Consider the following 17,844-nt stretch of genomic DNA (forward strand, 5'->3'; position numbering starts at 1 on the left):
AGACGAACAGATCCCCCTTTGTGCATCGGCCGCTTTATGACTCAAAGCTGTCAGATGGATGTGCAACAAAGCTCTCCCAACAAAATTAACCCTTTTGTTGTTTTTCTTAATTTCAACGGTATACAGTTGAAGTTATTCAACACTTAGCAATCTTTTGAGTACTGCAAGTACTGGGTGTCATCGTTGGTAATACACTGAAACCTTCTGCTCAGTGTGCTGCTGCGGCTAGGAAAGCGAATAGAATGTTGGGTATTATTAGGAAAGGTATGGAAAACAGGTGTGAGGATGTTATAATGCCAAAATATTGCTCCATGGTGCGACCGCACCTTGAGTATTGTGTTCAATTCTGGTCGCCGCATCTCAAGAAAGATATAGTAGAATTGGAAAAGGTGCAGCGAAGGGCGATGAAAATGATAGCAGGGATGGGATGACTTCCCTATGAAGAAAGACTAAGGAGGCTAGGGCTATTCAGCTTGGAGAAGAGACGGCTGAGGGAAGACATGATAGAGGTATATAAAATAATGAGTGGAGTGGAACAGGTGGATGTGAAGCGTCTGTTCACGCTTTCCAAAAATACTAGGCCTAGGGGCATGCGATGAAACTACAGTGTAGTAAATTTAAAACAAATCGGAGAAAAGTTTTCTTCACCCAATGTTTCTTACATGCTTATCACTGTACTATATATTTGTATTATTGAACCGGAGCCTACCTCTACGCTACTGTGTAAGCCACATTGAGCCTGCAACTAAGTGGGAAAATGTGGGATATAAATGTGTTAAGTAAGTAAGGAAGGAAGGAAACAAAAAGAAACATCTTCAGAACATCAAGAGAAATAGAAAATGGATTATTTAAAGAGAAGAGCCCAAAAGGAATTATCACAAGATTATATAGAACGTTAACTCAAATAGAAACGAAGGAGACGATCATATCCAAAACTGGGAAAACTGGCTTGAAGGAAGAGGAAGACCCACAGATGCACTGACAAGTGTTTGATAGGAACTCAATTCAAACAACTACAACACACAATAATAAACATGATGTATCACACCAGCATACGTCAATATAGAAGGCAACAACTTGTGTTGGAGAGGATGTGGACAAAAAGGCACAACGCACGTTTGGTGGGAAACTGAAATCATCTGTACGTTCTGGATGGCAGTGCGGGAGTAAAGTGGAGAGGGAAGGCAGAACTCTTCAACGTAGGCAAATTCCCAGAAACAGAAATAAACAAAATAATATTAAGAGCAGGCAAAATGGTAAGAACTGGAAACAGAAATAAGGGCCAGATCAGAAAGACAAAGAAGAATAAACACACTTCCCCTATTATTACACATATATTACACTGAATGGTTTCCGGGTGTTGGATAACTTAGTTCCTTCAATAAATGAAGTAATAATGTAAAAACTGTGTTATGGGTTTAGTCAGGTTTCCTTTGTCTAATATTACATTCTACTACTACTAAACATTTCTAGAGCGCTGCTAGGGTTACGCAGCGCTGTACAGATTAACAAAAAGAACAGTCCCTGCTCAAAGGAGCTTACAATCTAATGGGCGAAATGTCAAGTTGAGGCAGTCTAGATTTCCTGAGTAAAGGTATGGTGGTTAAGTGCTGAAGGCAACACTGAAGAGGTGGGCTTTGAGCAAGGATTTGAAGATGTTTAAAGATCAGAAACCATTCAGTGTGGAATAGTAGCAGGACAAAAGCTTTTTCATATCATTGTATATACCAAGTTGATATACTAATGCGCTCATTTTCAAAGATCATGGACGTTTCAAAAGGCCAAATTGGACGTCCATATGCTTGAAACGTCCAAATCCCAATTTTGCAAAGGCAGAAAAAGGATGTCCAGCACTGCAGGACATCCAAATAGCAAGGGAGAGTGTTGCAGGCATCTTTTGGATGGGACTAGGTTAGGGCCTGAAATCTGGATGTCCAACAGGGGAAGAAACATCCAGGTCTAAACGAAGGACGTCCTAAGACCTGTTTCAGGAACATCCAGGTTGCAGAGAGGTGCTCTGATTGAGCAGCTGACCACTGGAGGGATTGAGGCATGACACCTCCTTAATTATCCAGTGGTTGCTGTCTCCTCCCTCTGCCTTGAAAGTGAAACCAGAAGGGAAAACCAGGCTCAAAGATAGCTTCAGGTATTATAGCAATTCTTAGCAAAGCAGGAAGCAGGTCTGAGGGGTAGTCTAGTAGTTAGTGCAGTGGACTTCAAACCAAGGGATCCAGGTTCAAATCCCACTTCAATTCTCATTTTTTTTTTTAAATTGTTAATCCTCCAGAAACAGAAAAATACTTACTGTACCTTAATATATAAGACACTGCAATCCTGGAAGGCTATTTAAGTGGTGCAAATTCAGACACAGTAGGTATTTTTCTGCTCCTGCTGGACTCACAATTACAAAAAAAAAGTGGGATTTGAACCTGAAACCGTTGGGTTCACAGTCCACTACACTAGACTAACACTCTGCTCTGCATAAACGTCTGTGTGGACGCTTTCTAAGAATGGTGCCATACAGGTGTCCATGTCCCTTGTTCCCTCCCTCCCCACCCCCCCCCCCCTGTTAAAAATATGGACATTTCAGTTTGTAAAATGGATGTTCATACTGAATGTTTCCAGCACATGGACATCTATCCTATCTATTTTCAAACTGGCTGTATACTGTTGAAAAATACAAGTGAGACAGATGTGCATTTGGGACATTCTGACTTGGACATTCTTTTGAAAATACCCTTCTATATATTGTAATCATCTGTTCAGGGGCAGGAAGGGGAACGGAAGAGATCAAAAGTGGTGCAATTATATTAATAAGACGACTGTGAGAATGTTTGGCTACTTAGTGTATGATTATTAAAACTATGGTGGGGATGATGTCCCGCTCTTAGCATATACAATGCAGAATGTAAAAAGTGTATCTGATGTTAGCAATTCACATAAAAGGTGAAAAAAAAATGGGGATGGGGAGAAAGAAAGAACTTGAGAATCAGCAAACCAACAATGGGAATGTGTTATCCACAAGTCAGAGGGAGAAATTCTTTTCCCATCTTCAACTCTCCGATGTCTTGCTCAATGGTCTTCAAAATCAAAGTGTATGGGGACAAGACCTTAAGACCTCAATATATAAACTCTGGGAGTTTCGATAGAGACATTTAAATACCTGCATGACATAAATGCACAGGAGGCGGAAGGAAGCGCCAGAATGAGCGGGTATAGGACGACGGTGAAAGTAGACAGAAGAAATACTTTTTTATGGAAAGGGAACACCTGCCGACAAAGACTGTACCTGACCCGACAAAAGCATGGGACGAACACACAGGATCTCTAAGGAAGAAGATCCCTCACAATGAACGGTAATCCTTGATTTGGCTCTTTCAAACTCCGTAGTATCAGGAAGTACTTTTTGTTTGATCAATTTAAGAAAATAGTCCAAGCTTTAGTTCTATGGATTATTATAATCTTTATGCTGGTTGTACTATGCAATTACATAAGTACTTTCAGGTTCTTCAAATTCTACACCCAGGTGCAAAAATTTGATAGAGCAAGTCCTCTATTAACCAAATTTAATTGGCTTCCTGTATAGACTCATCTTTATTTTAAAAGTCTGTTCTCTGGTATTTTGATCTACTTAGGATCAGATGCCTTGGACAATTTCTCCAAATGAGTGAGTTTTGCACATACCATGATAGGAATGAACCTCACTCCTAAGTCAGGGTATGTGGATCATGATCTCAGTCTCTCAAATTTACTGCTTACGCTGGCCATAGTACTTGCATCGTGCCAAAGAGACCTTCCTTCTGGAGTTCATAAGATGTAACATGTATAAGCAAATTGTTCAGATGTGCTTGGAAGGTCTTTTTGAGCATGGCTGTGGCACCCAAAACGATGGGAAATATTTCTGTATCTTTCTGCCCAGAGGCGTAGCCAGACCTCGATTTGGGAGGGGGCATGAGCCCAAAGTGGGGGGGGGGGCACATTTTGCCCTGCCTCCCCATCTGATTATATAGATGCACGGCATATAAATATGTTTCACATATTATCATATGTAATGTAACGTCATACATGTGTTGTATATCCCACAAAAGTGGTTCAAAGTCAGTAACAACTAAGAGAAACAGTATAACAAAATTAGCCTAAGAATAACCTTGAGCTGATAAGTTTTCAAATTTTTACGCAATGAATAATAAGAACCCAGAGAACACAGAACAGATGAAAGGGATGGCCAGGGAGCTTAATAAATGAAATATAATGTTTCCTAAAAAAGAAGACAAAAACCAGTGAATTGGCTCTCTACTTCTGCTAATACTGTTAGCCTTAGGAAATGAAAATAAAATTAAGAACATAAGCCGGAACAAAGCCATCAAACATTTTGAATATTATACAAGCCAATTTAAACAAACCACGGGCATGAAACGTCAGCCAATAAAGAGAAGTGAGAACAGCAGAAGCAGTATCTGATCTTTTGAGTCTCAATATAGGTTTAGCTTCTGTATTTTGCAAAATTTGTAACTTTGAACTAAGTTTAGTAATAAGAGATAAATATAAAACATTAATCAAAACGAGTTAAAATGATAGCTTGCACCAGAATAGTAAAATGCTTAACATGAAAAAGACGACAAATTCTCCATAACTGTCAAAGGTTAAAAAATACAACTCGCTTAATATGATATATTTCAGGTTCAAAGAGAGTTGTGTCAAGAATAACACCAAGTTCCTTCTACCTTTTAAGAAAGACTAGTAGAAATAGTTTTAAAATCTGGAACAGAATCAGGATTTCTATCTAACCAAAGTAATTTAGTCTTGTCGGTGTTCAGCTTAAATCCACAGATTAGACTACAGTAATTAACTTTAAAGCTACACGAAGCAGAGGAAATATCACTCAATGCATTCTGGAATTAACAATAGCATGTCATCTGTCAAAGTCACAGAGACATTAAATATAAAATGGATGACAGTGGAGAACCCTGTGGGGGACGCCATATGGTGGATGCCAAGATTCTGACTTAACTTCTTTCGTTTTAAACCCTATAATGTCTAATTAAACAGAAATTATTTAAATCACTGTAAAACATTAAGTACATAAGTACATAAGTAGTGCCATACTGGGAAAGACCAAAGGTCCATCTAGCCCAGCATCCTGTCACCGACAGTGGCCAATCCAGGTCAAGGGCACCTGGCACGCTCCCCAAACGTAAAAACATTCCAGACAAGTTATACCTAAAAATGCGGAATTTTTCCAAGTCCATTTAATAGCGGTCTATAGACTTGTCCTTTAGGAATCTATCTAACCCCTTTTTAAACTCCGTCAAGCTAACCGCCCGTACCACGTTCTCCGGCAACGAATTCCAGAGTCTAATTACACGTTGGGTGAAGAAACATTTTCTCCGATTCGTTTTAAATTTACCACACTGTAGCTTCAACTCATGCCCTCTAGTCCTAGTATTTTTGGATAGCGTGAACAGTCGCTTCACATCCACCCGATCCATTCCACTCATTATTTTATACACTTCTATCATATCTCCCCTCAGCCGTCTCTTCTCCAAGCTGAAAAGCCCTAGCCTTCTCAGCCTCTCTTCATAGGAAAGTCGTCCCATCCCCACTATCATTTTCGTCGCCCTTCGCTGTACCTTTTCCAATTCTACTATATCTTTTTTGAGATACGGAGACCAGTACTGAACACAATACTTCAGGTGCGGTCGCACCATGGAGCGATACAACGGCATTATAACATCCGCACACCTGGACTCCATACCCTTCCTAATAACACCCAACATTCTATTCGCTTTCCTAGCCGCAGCAGCACACTGAGCAGAAGGTTTCAGCGTATCATCGACGACGACACCCAGATCCCTTTCTTGATCCGTAACTCCTAATGCGGAACCTTGCAAGACGTAGCTATAATTCGGGTTCCTCTTACCCACATGCATCACTTTGCACTTGTCAACATTGAACTTCATCTGCCACTTGCACGCCCATTCTCCCAGTCTCGCAAGGTCCTCCTGTAATCGTTCACATTCCTCCTGCGACTTGACGACCCTGAATAATTTTGTGTCATCAGCGAATTTAATTACCTCACTAGTTATTCCCATCTCTAGGTCATTTATAAATACATTAAAAAGCAACGGACCCAGCACAGACCCCTGCGGGACCCCACTAACTACCCTCCTCCACTGAGAATACTGGCCACGCAATCCTACTCTCTGCTTCCTATCTTTCAACCAGTTCTTAATCCATAATAATACCCTACCTCCGATTCCATGACTCTGCAATTTCTTCAGGAGTCTTTCGTGCGGCACTTTGTCAAACGCCTTCTGAAAATCCAGATATACAATATCAACCGGCTCCCCATTGTCCACATGTTTCTTCACCCAACGTGTAATTAAACTCTGGAATTCATTGCCAGAAAATGTGGTGAAGGCAGTTAGCTTAGCAGAGTTTAAAAAGGGGTTGGACGGTTTCCTAAAGGACAAGTCCATAAACCGCTACTAAACGGACTTGGAAAAATCCAAAATCCCAGGAATAACATGTATAGAATGTTTGTACGTTTGGGAAGCTTGCCAGGTGCCCTTGGCCTGGATTGGCTGCTGTCGTGGACAATATGCTGGGCTCGATGGACCCTTGGTCTTTTCCCAGTATGGCATTACTTATGTACTTATGAACACATGCGGACTGTGAAATATTGCAGGAATTCCTTAGGAAATTGGAAGACTGGGCATCCAAATGGCAGATGAAATTTAATGTGGACAAATGCAAGGTGATGCACATGGGAAAGAATAATCCGAATCACAGATACCCGATGCTAGGGTCCACCTTGGGAGTCAGCGCTCAAGAAAAAGATCTGGGTGTCATTGTAGATAATACGGTGAAATCTTCTGCTCAGTGTGTGGCAGTGGCCAAAAAAGCAAACCGGAAGCTAGGAATTATTAGGAAAAGGATGATGAATAAGACCGAAAATACTACAATGCCTCTGTATCACTCCATAGTGTGATCTAACTTTGAGTAATGCATTCAGTTCTGGTTGCTGTATCTCAAAAAAAGATATAGTGGAATTAGAAACGGTTCAAAGAAGAGCAACCAAAATGATAAAGGGGATGCAACCCCTCTGGTATGAGGAAAAATTAAAGAGGTTAGGGCTTGGAAAAGAGATGGCTGAGGGGAGACATTCGACCGTTCACTTGTCTATTAGATTGTAAGCTCTTTGAGCAGGGACTGTCTCTCTTTGTTAACTTGTACAGCGCTGCGTAACCCTAGTAGCGCTTTAGAAATGTTAAGTAGTAGTAGTAGTATTACATATAGCAGTGATTTAACCAGAGCTGAGATTGTGATGTCATAATGCCTCATTCCACCAATGCCTAAGAGCCAACCTCATCAGTGATGTCACAATGGCTCGACTGTCCTATACTTGGCCCACTTCCCCCCTTAGTGTGAAGAGTTTCAGTCTCTGGTATCCAGAGCTGAGATTGTGATGTCATAATGCCTCATTCCACCAATGCCTAAGAGCCAACCTCATCAGTGATGTCACAATGGCTTGATTGTCCTATATTTGTCTCACTCTTATCTATTAGATTGTAAGCTCTTTGAGCAGGGACTGTCTCTCTTTGTTAAATTGTACAGCGCTGCATAACCCTAGTAGCGCTCTAGAAATGTTAAGTAGTAGAAGTAGACATTACCGAGGTCTACAAAATCCTGAGTGGTGTAGAATGAGTAGAAATAAATCGATTTTTTATTCGTTCTGAAAGTACAAAGACTAGGGGCCACTCAAGGAAGTTACATGGAAATACTTTTAAAACAAATAGGAGGAAATATTTTTTCACTCAATGAATAGTTAAGTTCTGGAACTCAATGCCAGAGGATGTGATAATAGCGGCTAGCGAGCGTATCTGGGTTTAAAAAAAAAGGTTTGGACAAATTCCTGGAGGAAAAGTCCATAGTCTGCTTTTGAGACTGCTTACCCTGGAATTGGTAGCATGGAGTATTGCCACAATTTGGGTTTCTGCCAGGTACTTGTGACCTGGATTGGCCACTGTTGGAAACATGATACTGGGCTGGACGAACCATTAGTCTGACCCAGGATGGCTATTCTTATGTTCTTATAAGTGACACTGGGATCAAAGATCCAAACATTTGAAGGATAGGTTAAAAGGGTATATGCCAAGGAGAAATCTGCTCTCTTCACAGGGTCCTATGTCGATGGTTCCATCCACGAGGATGATGTGGAAAGTGGCCTGGAGATAAAGGCGTTCTGGACAGGAGCCCCTGAAGGCTGGAATAGACTCGCAGCTGATTTATCAGAGATTCAGAACTGCTGCTGTTTAGAAAGTATCTGAAGACAGACTTTATTCCCCTGGCAGTTTTAAGAGAGGAACGTTGATCATTTGAAGGGTGGGAGTGGAAGATGGGAGTTTTGTTTTTAATTTTCTGTATCTTGAATTGTTATTGTAAACCATTTTGAATGAGTAATCAGAAGATAGTATATAGAAAAAATATTCTATAAATAAATAAATTAGTGACCATAGTGCAATCCCATGCCAAGACAGACCTCCCAGGGTTCTTCCATTGCCAAATAGAGGTTTTAAGGTAATGCCCGTGCAGTCTCAAGACACCCACGCTGGTAAACTGTTAGTAAAGTTTTGTACTGGGGCTGGGGCTGGGGCAGGGGGAACTTGTTAACAAAAGTAGCCAGTCAGTTTTCAAAAAGTTATTAAATGACAAAGCACAGTATATGAATTAACTCATGACAAGTTCTTAAATATTTTCATTTAAAAAAAAACAAACAGAAGGGACAGATATTAAGTTCAGACTCGTCACTTTTCTGCAGCATTGGAATGGGAGAGAGGGAGAAATACTGACCTGGAATTATGTGGTTTTGAGCCTCAGCTTCCTTCACACAGGTACAGCAAATCATATTGTATCACACTGTGTTGTGTTTGCTGTACTGAGGGCTACTGACAGAGCCCAGCCTGATATAAAGAGCATTTTCACAGCCTGGGCTGGAGGTTTCCAAACGCCAGGAAGTGGCCAGGTCTGAGAACAGTAAGTCTCACACAGGGCACATAAAGATGCAGTGAGCTCTGGCCTTAATTACCTGTGACCAACACCACTGGCAATCTCTGATCTCACCAGGCAAAACAAACAGCTCCTTCCGCAGGGAGGCCCAGTGGCAGCCTGCTCTGGCTGCTCCGCCATCTCCGTGTACCACCGAGGACAAACAGTCCCATTATTACATACCGGTGGCTCAGGGTTATCAGCTGACTGGAGTAACTAAATGCTTTTTCTCTTGCATTCAGGGCCTATCAGAAATGGGTTTTAGCCATTCACACTCCAGATTAGTAATCCCGCCGAATCCTTCAGCACTCTAAAGGTCTGCTTAAAAATCTTTAGGGTTCCAACTGAAATATGGGGGAGAGCAAGAACGTTCTCCTTGCATTGTGGAACGCAACAGGCAGGACGGAGGCTGAAGAAACCACAGAACATGAGAACTGTGCTTACACTGTCCCAGGCCCTAGGACACGCCATGTTTTAAAGGTCATACAAAATTCTGAAGAAGGAGAGTCTGAAAATTTTGTGGACTAAACACAGAGGTTTGAACACCATTGTTTAAAAGGTCTCTAAGAATTTTTAAATACATTTTTGGCTTTTATTAATTATCGATCTTAAGTAGAGGAGTGTGGTAGCCGTGTTAGTCCACTCTTAAGGTTATCAATAGAAATCAAACAAAATAAAACAAGGAAAAGAAAATAAGATGATACCTTTTTTATTGGACATAACTTAATACATTTCTTGATTAGCTTTCGAAGGTTGCCCTTCTTCCTCAGATCGGAAATAAGCAAATGTGCTAGCTGACAGTGTATATAAGTGAAAACATTCAAGCATTACTATGACAGTCTGACAGGGTGGGAGGAGGGGGGTGGGTAGGAAGTATGCATGGGGACATCAAAGCATATCATTGATATTCTAACAGGGTGGGTGTGGATAGGTGAGGGGTGGGTGATCGAGAAACAGCAACAAATACAAAATGAACAATACCCAGTCAACTTGAACGTTACAGGCTTCTTTTTCCCTCTTCCTAACAATCCCCCCTTCCCCCCTTCCCCCCCCCCCCCCCCCCCCGTACTTTAAGGTCTCCATAAGAACTTAAATCTCTCTCTTCAATACCATATTCAAGTAATCGCTATACTGCTGACCATATGACGGCTACTCTCCATTGACAAGAAAACACAAAGAAAGTAATGTGACCTGACAGCTCAGCAAAGAACAAAGAAGGATGAAAATCGAAATCACAAACCACAGTGAGGAGATGGAGACACCTTGTGATTAGACAGGCCCTCCCCCAGCTTTTAGAGCCCCCTGTGCAGGAGTTTCTCTACAAAATAAAACAAGAACAATTCAAAATGAACTCTGAAGTGATGATCCTACCCCTCACCCCGTCAAATGATTGGCTGCGCTCAGACCTCACAGACGCATACCCCATTCACCCTTAACGCTGGAAATTTCTATGCTTCGAGTTCCTCACACAGCTCTAGCAATATTGTGTCCTGCCTCGGTCTCTGCCCAGTGCCCAGAGTGTTCACCAAGTGTCCTGCAACACCTGTGGTTCATCCATGGCCAGAGGATCTTTTTATATTCCCCTATCAGAACGGCCTTATCACTACTACTACTTATCACTTCTATAGCGCTACAAGGCATACGCAGCGCTGTACACCATACACATAAAGACAGTCCCTGCTCAAAGAGCTTACAATCACCCCAGAAAAAGTCAGCCACGTGCTCCAAAGACTTGGTCTGGGCACTTCTGTCACTGGGCCCGTCCGTTTAGGCCCTCTGAGGGCAGGTGGTAGGATTTTATTTTATAACAGAACAAAGGCCTCTAGTGCCTATTATAGAAACTAGTATAACCTGATATCTGCACACCTCCATTTAGCACCTATACACAGTCACACTGGGTCAGACCAACGGTCCATCTAACCCAGTATCCAGCTTCCAGCAGTGGCCAGTCCAGGTCACAAGAACCTGGCAGAAACCAGCCATAACTGCAGGTGTGTAAATGCAGCAGGGACCACATAGCTTAAGCGGGAGCTGTACCTCTGTCCCCCTTGAAAACAGTCTTCTATAAAGTAGCCTCTAGGGGGCAGAGTAGCACACAGGCCTGTGTGTACACATAAGCATGTCTATACTAGTATTACACATGCAATGGCACATAAAAGCTTAGCAGAACTGGTTCACAGTACACGATACGGATGAGGTAAAACGAAATACTACATCTACGCAGTTCGAGTCTGGACAGGGACATTAGGAAAGACGAGGTTACCCCCTCTGACCTCCTCCTCTCCACTGAAAACTGCTCACTTTCTCATACACCCCTCTCTCTCCTCGAGGAGCACCTTAGCTCATTCCATAGGGCTTTTGATGCAAGTTAGCATGGGGACAAACTTTTGCTATTAACCCTCTTCTTGTAATACTACTAAGGAAAGCATCGGACAGAAGCAGCCTCACGATTATCCTTCAGACACTTCACCTGGATTAAACTGCATTTATCATTATCTTTCCATTCTACTAATCAACCACTTTCTCTGTTTATTTTAGTATCAGTTTTAAGTTTCCTTGATTTTCACTATCTCTTAATTTTCTTTCTCATCTGTTTATCTTTCTTAGTCTTGTTCCTTGTACTTCTGTCTTATAATTTTTCATTTGTAAACCACTTTGAATTGATTATCTAGTGGAGCAGTGTAGTAAGCCTTTAAACAAACAATATCAGTCTCATTTCTTTCAGTGTAATGATCCGAAAAGTCAAAAACATCCCAGATTCCGATTGCTAGGATAGTTCTGAGAATTAGTAACGTGGCACAGACATGGATTCTTTTCAACTTTTCACTGCTCAGGTTCCTGTAAAATTCAGCAGGGTAAATTTTAGAACCATGGCTGGCTATGGAGCTTGGACCCAATCAGCTCCCTTAATTAAAAGCACAGAGCACTAAAACCAGACAAGATAAGAAGAAATAACGAACACATAAGAAAAGCCATACTGGGTCAGACCAATGGTCCATCTAGCCCAGTATCCTGTTTTCCAAACAGTGGTCAAGCCAGGTCACAAGTACCTGGCAGAAACCCATACTACAAATCCCAAGGCAAGCGGTTGCTTCCCATGTCTGTCTCAATAGCAGACTATGGACTTTTCCTCTAGGAATTTGTCCAAACCTTTTTTAAACCCAGATATGCTAACCGCTGTTACCACATCCTCCGGCAAAGAGTTCCAGAGCTTAACTATTCATTGAGTGAAAAAATATTTCCTCCTATTTGTTTTAAAAGTATTTCCAAGTAACTTTCTTGACTGTCCCCTAATCTTTGTACTTTTGGAATGAGCAAAAAATCGATTTACTTCTGCTCTTTCTACACCTCTCAGGATTTTGTAGACCTAAATCATATCTCCCCTCATCAGTCTCTTTTCCAAGCTGAAAAGCCCTAACCTCTTTAGCCTTTCCACATACGAGAGGAGTTCCACCCCTTTAACATTTTGGTTGCTCTTCTTTTTTGAGATATGGCAACCAGAACTGAATGCAATACTCAAGGCGCGGACGCACCATGGAGCGATACAAATGAATTGTAGTATTTTCGGTCTTATTCATCATCCCTTTCCTAATAATTCCTAGCATCCTGTTTGCTTTGTTGGCCGCCACCACACACTGAGCAGAAGATTTCACCATATTATCTACAACAACACCTAGATCTTTTTCTTGAGTGCTGACCCCCAAGGTGGACCCAGTAATACTGAAGAAAGATTATGAGTAGTACCTTCTTGATACACAGTTACTTGCACAGCAAAGGTCTGACTGACACAGCCACCACTGGTGTGGAAATGCATCTTTTCTATAGGATAAACCATCTTAGGCAGTTTTACTGAAAAGTGGGTATAGAAATGTTGGTATTAAATGAAAGCTCCACCTCTCTTTTTTGCATCCACTTTATGTGGACCAACTCAGGAACAAACTCGGAGCTGCTGCTTACGTCTGCTGTCTGTGCAACCTTAAGGATGCCTCTTCCAGAGCTCAGGACTTGCCAAAGAACAGACCCTGTGTGTGTGGAACAAGCTCCATCTGCCAAGGAATAACCAGGAGTCGACAAAGCCTCTGTTTGAGGCTCGGTATAATGTAGTATTCAGCGAGCCCCAGACTATTAACATTCCACTTAACCTGCGTGTATAATCCTCACACTGCCTTCTCCCTGTCAGAAGGAAGGTCTATGAGAAAGGAGTGGCGGCAGGGTTCCTTACCCGGCAGGAAGCGCATCTGTAGCTGCCGTCTCTCCTCCTGCAGTGGGATGAGGTGGCGTGCAGGACTCTGGGCTCAGGGCTGATGCTGCAGACGGGGAGGAAGAAACTCCAGCTACTGAACTTTCCTCTTCCATATCAGTGGCAGAGTCTGAAAATGCAATGATGAAAGGAGTAATTACTGAAGTGCTAAACTAGGCAGATTTATTGCATGGAATGAAAGTATTGCAGTGTCAAGGAGGGAGAAAAGGAGGAGAAAGGGGTGATATTGTGGAAAAGGTGGAAGAAAGAAAAAGGGGGGAAGTCATGGAGAAAGATAAGAGAAGGGAGGATGGAACAATGATGCAAAAAAGGAGGAAAGAGGAAAGGGCTGACTTGGAATGAAAGACTGTTTAAAGGAGATCTCCACCAGAGGAAGAACTTACCTCACTCTGCACCACACAGCCCCACCCACGACCCCCCCTGTCTCACTCTGCACCACACAGCCCCACCCGTGACCCCCCATCTCATTCTGCACCATACAAACCCACCCGCGACCCCCATCTCATTCTGCACCATACAGCCCCACCCGTGACCCCCCCATCTCATTCTGCACCATACAGCCCCACCCGCGACCCCCCATCTCATTCTGCACCATACAGCCCCACCCGCGACCCCCATCTCATTCTGCACCATACAGCCCCACCCGCGACCCCCCCTCTCATTCTGCACCATACAGACCCACCCGCGACCCCCATCTCATTCTGCACCATACAAACCCACCCGCGACCCCCATCTCATTCTGCACCATACAGCCCCACCCGTGACCCCCCCATCTCATTCTGCACCATACAGCCCCACCCGCGACCCCCCCGTCTGACTCTGCACCACACAGCCCCACCCGCGACCCCCCCGTCTCACTCTGCACCACACAGCCCCACCCGCGACCCCCCGTCTCACTCTGCACCACACAGCCCCACCCGCGACCCCCATCTCATTCTGCACCATACAGCCCCACCCGCGACCCCCCCGTCTCACTCTGCACCATACAGCCCCACCCGCGACCCCCCCGTCTCACTCTGCACCATACAGCCCCACCCGCGACCCCCCCGTCTCACTCTGCACCATACAGCCCCACCCGTGACCCCCCATCTCATTCTGCACCATACAGCCCCACCCGTGACCCCCCATCTCACTCTGCACCACACAGCCCCACCTGTGATCCGTGTCACTCTGCACGCACAGCCCCACCCGCGACCCCCTCTGCCTCATTCCGCACTGTGACCCCTCTGCCTGACCCCACACTGCACATTTTAGTAATTCACCCCCACTCCCTGAAAATAGGCTTGAAGGTCTTCCATACTTCTCCTTAGGCCTTCTGTTCTGGAATATAAATTATTACAAGTGGTGCACGTTCTGTGGTTTTCCTTTCCATGTACTGGAGGGTTTTCTTAGGTGTTCTGAGGGCAGATGCAGTTTTGGGGGGAGATGAGTTTGGGGTGGTAGCCCTTTTGTTTAAAGGAAATTAGAGCTTCAAGGTTTATACCTGTCTTGTCTGGTGGCTTGGCTGCACATAATGGATTATTTATGTATGGAGGATAGAAACTGGGACTATAAATATACTTCTATTTGCGGTTTCCTATGTACTGATGTTTGTTAGTGACCATCTTAGGCAGACGGAGACATTTGTGGCTAAAAAGTTGATCCTTTGCATGGAACAGTCCATTTTGAGATTGGCTGAGGGATGGAGGCATTTAAGGAGCTGTAGAAATATCCTCTTCTTGTTTAGTAAAAATGATAAAGATCTCATCTAAGTGCTGGTAATATCTGAAAGGTTTGTTGTGGTAACGTTTGGTCTTCGTCATTTTCTATACGTTTTTCTCCACAGACACAGACTACCAGGTCTTCGGCTTCCCACATGTGCAGCACTTCCCTCGGTCCAGATTCATGAGATGGGCTCTCGCTATTTCAAGTCCCTTTATCCTTGACCATATTTATATCTCACAGTGTGTAACACAATCTTCCTCTCATCTTTATACCCCCTTTTTAATATATATTCTCTCCCCAGACCACTCACTCCTAGAATTTACTACCTGAGGATTCATATCTACAAACACAGACAATCAGGTTGGTTTCATTCCTTCTCTCTCCCCCTCACATGTCATTTCTTATGACTTTGTGCTGCTTACGAGAGATCTTTCTGCCAGAATCACCGTTAGTCCTATTTCTCTCCACTACGTTCCACCATTCAAACTCCCACACCACTAAATACATATTTTTAACCAGTGCATTTTGTCTAGCAAAAAAGGTGCCGGTACTCAAATGCCAGGCCACCCTTCAGGGGTGGGGTGATCACTAAGGGACCCACCCTACAATAACCAGGACCCCTGCAACCAGTCATAGAATCTATGACAAGGCAGAATTTGTGTGTAGAACCTGAACTCTTTCATTAAAATACGAGAACCATGGGTCAAGTTTAGCAGACAGTGGAAAAGGTGCCGGTACTCAGTACCCCCAAGTACCCCCTCAAAAAAAGCCCTGTTTTTAACACTGTAAACTACCCCAGACTATATCTCACAGCTCTTCCTCCTTACACGTCTCCTTTTGCACCCAAACAAACCCTATTGCTCGTTATTCCAAAAAGCTTTTTCCATATGTTTTCAATCTGTTTCCTAATATTTATTTATCACATTTGTACCCCACATTTTCCCGCCTATTTGCAGGCTCAATGTGACTTACATCAAACCGTAGAGGCAATCGTCAATCCGGTAAATATACAAATATAATATAGCTTTTTTACTTCGTTTGTTTTGCCTCCTAAACAATACTCAATTGCCCTGTCCTATATCCTCACCTATTTTTCCCTTACCCTTAATTGTTCTGTCTGTTTACCTGTCTTATCTAGATTGTGAGCTCTTTGAGCAAGGACTGTCTTTTTGTGTCTGGTGTACAGCGCTGCGCAGGGCTGTGCCTAGGGTCTCCGGCGCCCCCCTGCAGTTGGCCCCGCCCCCCCCCCCCCTGAAAACGATCGCTACACTACCCGTCCTCTTCTCCCCAGATCCTTTTCCTTTTTTTTTGTTTAAATTTACCTCTGTCCGGCGGCAGCGTAGCGTTAGTGAAAAGGAGGCGGCACTCCCCCGCCCCGACGTGTCAGTCTTCCCTTCGCTCAGTTCCGTCTTCTTCTGATATCAGAAATGACGTCAGAAGAAAGCGGGACACTGAGCGAAGGGAAGACTGACACGTCGGGGCGGGGGAGTGCCGCCTCCTTCTCACTAACGCTACGCTGCCGCCGGACAGAGGTAAATTTAAACAAAAAAAAAAGGAAAAGGATCTGGGGAGAAGAGGGCGAGGTAAGCATGGTGCGGCGGGGCACCCCCCAGAGGATGGCACCCTCCTGCCATGCTTACCTCGCTTACCGTGTTGGCAAGGCCCTGGCGCTGCGTATGCCTTGTAGCACTGTAGAAATGATAAGTAGTAGTAGTTTGTTTTACTGGTATTTCCGCATACATTGCATTCTTTTTTATTGTGTTTGACTCAAATGTTTATTTTAAATGGCTTCTTGTATATGTTTTCAATATGTTTTTAACTATGCTTTTCAATATGTTAAATATGTTTTCTAACATGTTGTCATATGGTTGCTAATATGTTTTTATGTTTTTTTCAAGTGTTTGTTACTTTGCTTATTTGTATTATGACATATATTTATTCGTTTGCATTTGTATCGATGTAGACTCCTGAGGAAGGAACCGTGTGATCCGAAACATGGTACCCTGTTGAGTCATCCTCCATTAAAGCTTTTTGATTCACGTCTAGTGTCTGTGGCCTGTTTTGAAGAGCCTGACTCCATTCCCACTCCTTGCTTTTGCCTGCATTTCTCCTCCAACATAATTTTAAGTTTCGTCCTTACGTTCTGTACAGCAGGCCGAGAGGCTGCCAGTGTCCAGTTCCTCTCAGTCTTCTGTTACCGAGCTATCACCATTCAAGCCGTCCTCTGCTGTTTCCTCCTCCTCCTAGTCTGAACCATCACACATTCCACAGCTTCACCACTTAGCCCTGAGTTAACAGGCCATCTCCACCTGAGTCCTAGGCCTTATAACTACTACTTAACATTTCTAGAGCACTACTAGGGTTACGCAGTGCTGTACAGTTTAACAAAGAAGGACAGTCCCTGCTCAAAGGAGCTTACAATCTAAAGGACAAAATGACAAGTTGGGGCAGTCTAGATTTCTTGAATAGAGGTATAGTGGTTAGGTGCCAAAGGCGACATTGAAGAGGTGGGCTTTGAGCAAGGATTTGAAGATGGGCAGGGAGGGGGCCTGGCGAATGGGCTCAGGGAGTTTATTCCAAGCATGGGGTGAGGCAAGGCAGAAAGGGCGGAGTCTGGAGTTGGCGGTTGTGGAGAAGGGTACTGAAAGGAGGGATTTGTCTTGAGAACGGTGGTTACGGGTAGGAACGTAGGGGGAGATGAGATAACATCCTCGTTTTGTGCCCTATGTTGATTTCACTGCCACTTTGCATGTGGCTGTATCTAGTTCCCTTTTGGGGACAAAGAGATCAAAATCTCTTCATCCTCCTTTGTCCTATATCCCTCGAGAGAA

At 43.6% G+C, this 17,844-nt stretch overlaps 1 protein-coding gene across 1 annotated transcript in view; it reads right to left on the reverse strand.

Annotated features, from left to right (window-relative positions):
* LOC115459340 (NEDD4-like E3 ubiquitin-protein ligase WWP2) overlaps window positions 1–17,844 on the reverse strand; it is a gene marked incomplete at its 3' end in the record, with an annotated part of 91,000 nt that overhangs the window by 21,381 nt on the left and 51,775 nt on the right. The window contains exon 5 of the mRNA XM_030189181.1: window positions 13,271–13,418. Within this exon, the coding sequence (XP_030045041.1) occupies window positions 13,271–13,418 (148 nt within the window). The remainder of the gene's footprint in view (window positions 1–13,270; window positions 13,419–17,844) is intronic.

The sequence above is a fragment of the Microcaecilia unicolor genome, unplaced genomic scaffold (genome assembly GCF_901765095.1).
Source record: "Microcaecilia unicolor unplaced genomic scaffold, aMicUni1.1, whole genome shotgun sequence".
In the NCBI taxonomy this organism is placed as follows: domain Eukaryota; kingdom Metazoa; phylum Chordata; class Amphibia; order Gymnophiona; family Siphonopidae; genus Microcaecilia; species Microcaecilia unicolor.